This window comes from Limanda limanda, chromosome 3, assembly GCF_963576545.1.
Source record: "Limanda limanda chromosome 3, fLimLim1.1, whole genome shotgun sequence".
Classification (NCBI taxonomy): domain Eukaryota; kingdom Metazoa; phylum Chordata; class Actinopteri; order Pleuronectiformes; family Pleuronectidae; genus Limanda; species Limanda limanda.
In genome coordinates this window covers 8,549,942-8,558,909 of record NC_083638.1, presented here as the reverse complement: position 1 = coordinate 8,558,909, position 8,968 = coordinate 8,549,942, and the positions used below count along the sequence as shown (strand labels likewise).

At 42.6% G+C, this 8,968-nt stretch overlaps 2 protein-coding genes across 2 annotated transcripts; both read left to right on the top strand.

Moving 5' to 3' along the window:
* Positions 1 to 1,096: 1,096 nt before the first annotated feature.
* afg2b (AFG2 AAA ATPase homolog B) lies at positions 1,097 to 7,319 on the top strand. Its single transcript, XM_061068002.1, has 11 exons — positions 1,097 to 1,202; positions 2,628 to 3,250; positions 3,345 to 3,530; positions 4,542 to 4,826; positions 4,902 to 5,087; positions 5,455 to 5,613; positions 5,707 to 5,916; positions 6,009 to 6,233; positions 6,341 to 6,475; positions 6,618 to 6,743; positions 7,105 to 7,319. Exons 2-11 carry the CDS (start codon positions 2,654 to 2,656, stop codon positions 7,240 to 7,242), a joined length of 2,247 nt encoding a protein of 748 aa, XP_060923985.1. The 5' UTR covers positions 1,097 to 1,202; positions 2,628 to 2,653; the 3' UTR covers positions 7,243 to 7,319.
* Positions 7,320 to 7,521: 202 nt separating this feature from the next.
* c3h15orf48 (chromosome 3 C15orf48 homolog) lies at positions 7,522 to 8,968 on the top strand. The gene is made up of 5 exons (XM_061068001.1): positions 7,522 to 7,601; positions 7,701 to 7,770; positions 7,885 to 7,973; positions 8,115 to 8,175; positions 8,427 to 8,968. Exons 2-5 carry the CDS (start codon positions 7,732 to 7,734, stop codon positions 8,493 to 8,495), a joined length of 258 nt encoding a protein of 85 aa, XP_060923984.1. The 5' UTR covers positions 7,522 to 7,601; positions 7,701 to 7,731; the 3' UTR covers positions 8,496 to 8,968.

Below are 8,968 nucleotides of genomic sequence, written 5' to 3'. Positions count from 1 at the left end.
AGTCATTAGGGGGGATCGACTTGAACTTGGTCTGACATGATCTTGAAATTGGATTCTCCTTTAATTAACATCTGTCCTATATATAATACAATCACAGTAGTTGTATTGGACAAAATTTGATGTGTTTGTGAACAAAACAACTCAAATGAATCCCTTCCTGATTAACTTTCATAAAAATGTGTCTTTATCTTTAACATATAAGTTGAATGCATCACAGTGAAATCGTGCTTTAAGTAAAAGTAAAATACAACCTGTCAATCCTTATTGAGTTCAAAATACTGAATGACAACTTCAACCACAAAGAAACTTTTCATGTTGAATTAACAAACATTTCTGTCTGTAAACACACAGAATTACAATATTAAGTAGTGAGAGAAGAAAAAGTCTGAATGATATCCTACGACAATAAAGAGTCCAGAGATCAACAAACAAACAGGAAAATAACTATCTATATCTATCTATCTATCTATCTATCTATCTATCTATCTATCTATCTATCTATCTATCTATCTATCTATCTATCTATCTATCTATCTATCTATCTATCTATCTATCTATCTATCTATCTATCTATCTATCTATCTATCTATCTATCTATCTTTCTTTCTATCTATCTTTTCTTTCCACTAGTTGTTGAAACCATCTTAACCAAAACAAACACTTAGATGAAGTGAGGATCAGAGACTGGACTCACCTCATAGTCACAGGAGTCTGAGATCAGCTGGTTGTGTGGGGACAAACATCTACTGCCTATATCCACATTGTTTATAATGTTTAAAAGATATTGTTTGTATCTATATTTTATTTCAATACATCAAACAATAAAAATAAGACTTGTTGACCTTATATTGGCTCATTAAAAAAGAAATGTATAGACGCTATAGTTTTTCCTTGATTAAAAAAAAAACAAAAAAAAAAAACATTTATAGTGAATACAATTTGTATCACTTGATAAACGTGTGTTTTGCTATCTGACGCCAGTGAAGTGACAGAAGAACAACTTCCGCTGCTGGGATGACGTAATTTCCATCCGGAGACATCTACTGCGCATGCGCGTACGGAGAACGGTGCTGCGCCATCTTGTCTGCAGCCAGGTTCCTCTCGGGCTCAGTCCTCCTCTAAACGCTCCTGTCAGCTGATCCGCTGCTTTCAGCTCCTCGAACCTTCACTGATCTGTGGTCACTTATCACCTGTTTCACCTGGTGAGTAACTGTGGGACTCTCATTCAGTTTAAGTCATTCTATCGCTGGTTTTATCGTTGATGCTAACAGCTAGCAGCATGTAGCCTAGCTAACACGCTGCAGCTCCATCAGTGTGTTTATTCACACGTTTGAGCCTAAAACCTGTTGATAAACTCTGTTGATCAGTGGAAATACTGATGATGTTGTATCGATATTTCATTTAGAGACGAGCTGATGATAAACAGCTTCACTCAGTAGCTTGTTTACTTCTGTGTGCTGCCATTAGAAAGAAATGAAAAAATAATTTATTTACATTTTCACTTTAATATGCACATTACTCATATACTTCTTATTGCCACACACCCTCCTCCAACCACTGATCATTTGAACATTTGTACATTTGCACTTCTGTTACATTTTTACTACTGTATTATCCCGCCTATAGTGTATTCATATTTATATATATTTATATTTTTATCCTGCTCATAGTGTATTCATCGTCCTTATATCTTACAATTCCTGTTAATACTGTAATATTCCATATATATCTCTTACTGTACAGATCCTATTTATTTACATTTTCACTTTAATATGCACAATACTCTGCACTTTTACTGCCTTTTTTTTGCACTTCTGGTTAGATGCTAAACTGCATTTCGTTGTATAAGTACTTGTACTGTGCAATGACAATAAAGTTGAATCTAATCTAATCTAAATGACACAAACACATGTTAGTATACAATCCAAACTTTAAATCTAAATAAACTGAAAACAACAAAAAACAGTTCACAAAAACACATCATGTCAGACCCACAATAGGGATGCAGAATAAGAGTGAGTTGAGTATTGCACCTTCCCTGAAAACACTTAAAAATATAAAACCATAAAAGTATATAATGCATAAAAGATGAAAAACAAAATCTGGCAGTAACACCCCCTTATTGTCTGAATTAATTTCCAATTATATAAAAAAAAAATATTATTTGTTTTTTTTGGCTGTCATACAGATTCTAAATTAAGTGGAGATTGTTAATTTCAATATAGCATATACAATAGATATAAAATTTAGGTATGAGGAAAATTAGCGACATTAGGCATAATGGGGCATAAACGTAATTTAACAAATTTTTCAGTCTCTCGTATGTAGATTATTATATTGATGCTGCTTTTGCTTGAAATTTAATAACAACATATGTTTCTGTAAAGTCATTGCTGTTCCATCATCACAGTATTTCAAATACAGCTTAATATCTCAAAATAACTTTGCTGCACAGTACCAAGGGGCTAGTATGTATTCTCCACTCCGACCACTAGATGGTGATAGAATTCGTCAACAAGGGGTTAGAAACCTAAAAACCGAGTAAAATGTGCCAGATAAAATGCAATCAAACCAAATGAAGTGTATATCAACAGATGGTTAAAACCTTCTTTGTGTTTTCCTGTCAGCGTGGTCTGAGGCTGCCGGTGAGCCGATGACCTCCCTGCGGCTGCTGGCGGTGGACCCGTCGGACCGGGGGTCTCAGAGATGCAGGCTGGGTCCGGGCCTGATGTCGGCCCTGGGTCTGAGTCTGGGCTCCCCCCTGCTGGTGTCTGTCCCGGGTGGGGGGAGCTGCCTGTGCACCGCCTGGCCGCGCTCCGACCTGGCAGAGGGTTTCCTGCAGGTGGACCTGAAGTGTGCGTCTCCCGCTCTGATCTCTCACCCTCCCTCTCTCCTGCACCTGGACCCCGACCACCTCACGCCTGTGCTCTGCCCCAAACTGAGAGGTGTGAAGGTCACCCTGGTAGTCCAGACGTTTGATTTCAAGAAACACACACCTCACAAACTTATTCATGAGCTTGTGAAAGACATGCTGAAAGGTGTGTGTGTCCACGAGAAGCATGTGATCAACCTGGAGGACATGGATACGGAGATCAGATATGTTGTGATTGAAAGCCTCCACCCGGACTCTGCCAGTTCTGGATTAATCACCTCGAAAACCGGTGTGGAGATAATTGGCATCCAGACAGTCCGTCATTACAGGAGTCAGCAGCAGGACCAGAACAGCGTGTCACTGGGGGGACTGGAGGAGGTCAGCATGGACTCAGTGTGATGACATGACTGGTGTTCATCTGCAGAGTGAACCATGTGACACCTACATTTCTTTGTTCTTTACTGTATTTCAGGTGAGTGCTTCTCTGAGAGAGATGCTGCAGCTGCCTCTGCTTTACCCCGGGACCCTGAGCTCCCTGGGTGTGTCCTGTCCCAGAGGCGTCCTCCTGGTGGGGCCTTCAGGGGTGGGCAAGACCCTGCTGGTCCACAAGGTGGTGGGGGAGGTGGGAGCCAGCCTGGTGCTGGTCAGAGGGCCAGAGGTAAAAATACAAATATACATATGACATCCTCATATTGTAGGTGTGATTTTATTACATTACTCTGTTAAGAATTTTCATATGTTAAACATTAGGGACGGGAATCGGCAGGGACCTCCCGATACGATACTATCACGATACTAAGGTGGCGATACGATATGTATTGCTATTCTGTGGGTATTGCGATTCGTTACGATTTCCTGGGATTTCTTTTGGTTATTTTTTTTTTTGAATACTGGACCATGGAAAAAAGTTGAATCATACCTTCAAATACAACTTTGACATAAACAAAAAGTAGGCTATGCTTCATTGTTGTTTGCATGTAGGTGATGCAATGCTAGTGCTTGGGTATGTTTAGATTCTTGTGCAAAAACAAGAGCTGGTCAACTTGCTCCCTCCATATATCCCCCCCGTATAAACCAATAAATAAGTTTAAAAAAAAAAAACTTTTTTATTTTTAAAAATCGATTTTGGAGGCAGCATGGCGATTTAAAATCGTCATACACAAGAATCGCGATTCGTAACTGAATCGATTTTTTCCCCCGTCCCTATTAAACATTCTCATTTTCAGACACTAGAATAGCAGCAAATCTTAACTGTCCAGGTTGATTACTTTTGCCTGTCAGAAGCTAGATTTTCCTTGAAAGCAAATATAAATATAACACTTAAACTTAAATTCTCAAGCCAAAGTGTAAATGTAGCTTTCATTTGCATCACTGTGTGGTTATATAACTATAAGTCATACCAGAGACCTGTGGATGTTGTCGATCTGAGGTAATAGATGCAGATGTTTATGATTAAAATACATTTCCAGGTCAAGTGAATATAAATGTGTGCAGGGGATTGTTGGGCTCTGGCCGAGGTATTTGCTCTGAGTGTCATTCTAGAGTTTTTATTGTTTTTGAAGTAATTGTAAAAGCAATTTAAATGCATTTATCAATGTTTTTATTTTTTGTTTAGTACAATGAGCCTCATTTTGTGCCAAATTAAAGTTGTTATTATGTTTTGTGTGAGGTGGTGGGCTCCCGGCCGGGGGAGAGCGAGGAGAGGCTGCGGGCCGTGTTCGAGCGAGCCCGAGCTGCGGCTGAAGAAGGCCCGTGTGTGCTGTTCCTAGACGAGCTGGACTCTCTGTGTCCGAGGAGAACCGGCTCGTCGGCACCGGAGAACCGCCTGGTGGCTCAGCTCCTCACCCTGATGGACGGGATCAATCAGTCGGATCGCTTCCTCATCGTCGGAGCCACCAACCGGCCGGACAGCTTGGACCCGGCACTGCGGCGACCTGGAAGATTCGACAGAGAAGTACGACTGAATCCATTCCTCTTTAAATACTGATAAATGTAAATCTCTGAACTTCTACATCATCTTTCTTTCCAGGTTATCATCGGAGCTCCCACTTTGCAGCAGAGGAAAGCCATCCTGTGTGTTCTGTGTGCCAGGATGCCTCTGTGTCCCGGTGTCGACCTGGCCGAGCTCGCACAGAGAACCTCAGGCTTCGTGGGAGCGGACCTCAGTGCTTTGTGCAGAGAAGCTGCCATGCACGCTCTACGAGAAACCTCTAAGGTAAATACACCGAGCACCATAATGAAATATAACGTTTTTCAGCTTCCTTCAGACCTACATGTAGGAACCTCTGACAGGGGCCTGTATGTGCAGATTCATGTTTGTACGCTTATTTAAAAGAACAAATCAACCGTTTTAGAAGTGTGTTTTGCCTTATGTATAAAAAATACCATTTGCAAACATTAAATCTTTAATTGCTCAAGATCATTTGTATTAAATATATAAACCATAGATAGATATGTCAAACGCAGTATTGACCGTGAGTGGATTATACTGGTGAGTTAAACTAAAATAGATTGAACTAAAATCAAAGTGAGGAAGACTTAGACTCATGCATGTTTTATTTCTTCTACATGTTTGTCTGCAGGGTTCAGGGGAGCAGCTGGTGCGTATGAACCACTTCCAGGAGGCGCTGAGGCTGGTGCGTCCCTCCTGCCTGCGCGGCAGCCTGGGCAGGACGGAGCTCACTCCCGTGTCTCTGGAGCAGATCGGAGGCCTGGACGAGGTCAAGCACAAACTGAGACAGGTGAATGAATGGCAGTGTTTGATTTGTACAAAGAGTTTTCATCTGAGTTTGATTTACTGATACTTAATTCTCTTTTGTGTCCGAACATCGAAGAGTATTGAGTGGCCCATGAAGTACCCGGAGGCGTTTGTGCGGCTGGGTCTCAGTCGGCCCCGTGGCGTGCTGCTCTACGGACCTCCAGGATGTGCAAAGACCACCCTGGTCAGGGCGGCAGCGAGCTCCTCCCACTGTGCCTTCCTGTCTGTCAGTGGCGCTGACCTCTACTCTCCGTATGTCGGAGACTCAGAAAAGGCTTTAGCACAGGTACCGTCTTTTCACAGCTCGTAAAAAAGCCCCCTGAATGACTTCCTTTCTGTTTCATCCATAAACACTTCTTCATGTCTGTCCACTTCCAGCTGTTTCGACAAGCCCGCGCCTGCGCCCCCTGTATCCTGTTCCTCGATGAGATCGACTCTCTGATTGGCTCTCGGTCGAACAACCAATCCAGCGGCGTGCACACACGCCTCCTGTCGGTGCTGCTGAATGAGATGGACGGGGTCGGCCTGAGGTCGCTGGAGAGGAGAGGGACAGAGAAGATCCTCCAGGCCGAGGGAGTTGAGGAGACTCGCCCTCAGGACCAGGTCTGATACGATGCAGATCTGCTCCAGACATCATCTTCCATCAGATGGAAAACATCAGATCAGTTTAGCTGTTGAGTTAACACGTTATGTTTCATGCTCTCCGACAGTTGGACTGCCAGGAAGTATGCAACAAAGAAGTGATGGTCGTAGCCGCCACAAACAGACCTGACTGCTTAGACAGCGCCCTCCTCAGGCCGGGCAGACTGGACCACATCATTTACGTCCCACCACCCGACCAGCAGGTGAATAAAAATCCAAAATGTTGTGAAAGCTGTTCAACAGTAGCGAATTAAATTATGTTTAAAATTAGTTTTCGCATGAATTTGTAGAAAAGCAGAAAAATAACTGGCTGACCTTGTATTTGCGTAATTTCTGTGTTTCTAGGCTCGACTCGCTGTCCTGAAGGTGTGTATGCAGGCGATGCCGGTCGCTGCTGATGTGTGTCTGGAGGAACTAGCGACAAAGAGCGAGCTTTACTCTGGAGCTGACCTGGAAAACCTGTGCAGAGAGGTAATGTGAAGCTCGACCAAAGATGGGGCTGATTGTTGTGGGGAAACAAATCATAGTCACGATTTAAAGTGGGAATTGTGAATTTTGCATTTAATTTTCACAAAATACATGTTTATTCTATTATGATGTGAATTTCTCTGCGCTTTGATTCACAATTCAAGATTTAATTCTTTGATGCCATATCAACAAATCAAATAGATTGTCTCGGCAAGCTGGCCCGAACGAAAAGAGAAATACACACACACACACACACTCAAAATGTGTCACTGCAAGTGAAATACATAACTAAGGCCGAGGCAAAATATTTAAAACCAAAGTCACAATATATTCTCAAAGTAAAATATATTTTTTTGTTTTCCAGGCTGCTCTGCTGGCGCTTCAAGAAGAGAACATGGCGGCTTCTGTCATCAAGCACTCTCACTTCCTGCAGGCCCTCGGAAAGATGAGCCCCTCTCTCACTGCACAGCAGATACACACATATCAAACACACGTCAGATGACGAACCGCACATCACCACAACCCTCTGTAGTGATGACTTGTTAAAACAATGTTTGAAATAAAAATTGTGAAACTCGATCACCGGTGTCTAGTGTTTTGTTTCTCAAATTAGTTTTCAAAATCCCAAAGTTCAACCGTTTGACTTTCACTTCTTAACCGTGGCCACAAGAGAGCGCTGCACGCCCAGAAAGAGTATTGATCATCAGCTGAGTGGATGTGGTGAGATATTGGTCTGTGGCGGATGCATCTGGGTGCAGGAAGCTGCGTCTGTCTACGTGCCTCTCACCTCGTACTGCGTCCATCAGGCCGGCTGACAGGATGCTGCGCTGAGAGGCGTCTCACACTTCCCTGCAACAACAGGTGAGTGCTGCCACGTCCAGCTGCTTCTCTCTGACCTGTTGACTCTGCTTCACTCACTTTATTTTGTTATTGACTCTAATATAATACATTTCTCTTTAGGTTTTTAGAAGGAAAAAAAACAAATTTGAAGATGAGTGCATTCATCCAATTGTTGAGAAAGAGAAAGGAGGTGAGCGTCTCGTTTGAATGTTTGATGATTTTGTATCGTGGATATTTTTTTATATCTTATGTGCATTTTTATTTTGACATTTAAAAACTAATTATTTTAATGGGGTTTTTCCAGCTTATCCCTTTGATTGGGTTCACGAGTTGTGCTGGGTTAGGAGCCTGCTCGGCTGCGCTCTACTTTCTCTTCACTAAGAATGATGTCATGTGAGTTTTATTTGACTTCCTCCTCTTTTGTGATCAAATCGTGTTCAACTGCATTCATTTCACAAAGTGCTTCTCCTCTTTTTTTGGCATCTCAGAAAAGCTTAATAATCACAATTGAATCTCTTCCTTCACTGTTTTTAGTTTGAATAAGACCAATAACCCAGAGCCATGGGAGAGAGTGGACCCATCAAAACCCCAAAAGGTAAACTCTCATGTTAAATGATGTGTTTTGTTTGGATGTTTGTTAATGAGCCTCACCGACATGCAGAGCCCTTCAGGGTGCAGCTGCAATGTGCTGAGTCACGGAGGAGGAAATCTTATCAAATTAGCAGCAGCCTTAAGTTCCCACACGTCCTGGCTCTCACCACCGTTTCTCTCGTGTTATCTGTCTCTTCGGTTTGGTGTCACACTCACAAACATGCGTCACATGAAGCCTAATTTTTCAAATTGCAGTTCATCACCATCAATCAGAAGTGGAGGCCGGTGGAGGAGCTGGAGATGGTGAAGAAACTCACCAAGTAAAAGAAAAGGCAGACGTCTGCCAGGAGGATCCACTGGTCTGCCAACAAGCCGACATGCCCCCCCCCCACCCCCTCCCATCAGTAGAACAGAATCCTTTCTGCACAAACTAGGATGCTTTGTCACTCAGTGTGCGGAAACGCTTCTGCTCCACTGGTGGGGGTTCACTGCTGCTGAGCCCGAGGACGCCCAATCCACAGCAGCAGGAAAAGATCGGAGCAGATACTCATACTGTCATGAAGTCAAAGTGGAATAAAGACACCATCTCCCTGTGGGTTTCTGTGTTTTCTTCACAACTTGACGATTCATATTGAAGAATCTACGTTTCATGTGTCGTCCGGTTGATGAATCACACAGAAACCACAGATGTTAGATTAGATGTGACTCTATTATGGTGCGTAAATATGAAGATGCAACAAGTTAATGTGAGTAAATAATGTTCTGTACAGTGTCAATAAATTATTGTCAACACGCAA

Excerpts from the sequence above, each read along its gene's own strand:
- afg2b (XM_061068002.1), top strand. The coding sequence starts at position 2,654 with ATGACCTCCCTGCGGCTGCTGGCGGTGGACCCGTCGGACCGGGGGTCT. Across the intron at positions 3,531-4,541 it reads TGCTGGTCAGAGGGCCAGAG|GTGGTGGGCTCCCGGCCGGG; the intron begins GTAAAAATACAA and ends GTTTTGTGTGAG. Across the intron at positions 5,088-5,454 it reads CTCTACGAGAAACCTCTAAG|GGTTCAGGGGAGCAGCTGGT; the intron begins GTAAATACACCG and ends GTTTGTCTGCAG.
- c3h15orf48 (XM_061068001.1), top strand. The coding sequence starts at position 7,732 with ATGAGTGCATTCATCCAATTGTTGAGAAAGAGAAAGGAG. Across the intron at positions 7,974-8,114 it reads TTCACTAAGAATGATGTCAT|TTTGAATAAGACCAATAACC; the intron begins GTGAGTTTTATT and ends CACTGTTTTTAG. Across the intron at positions 8,176-8,426 it reads ACCCATCAAAACCCCAAAAG|TTCATCACCATCAATCAGAA; the intron begins GTAAACTCTCAT and ends TTCAAATTGCAG.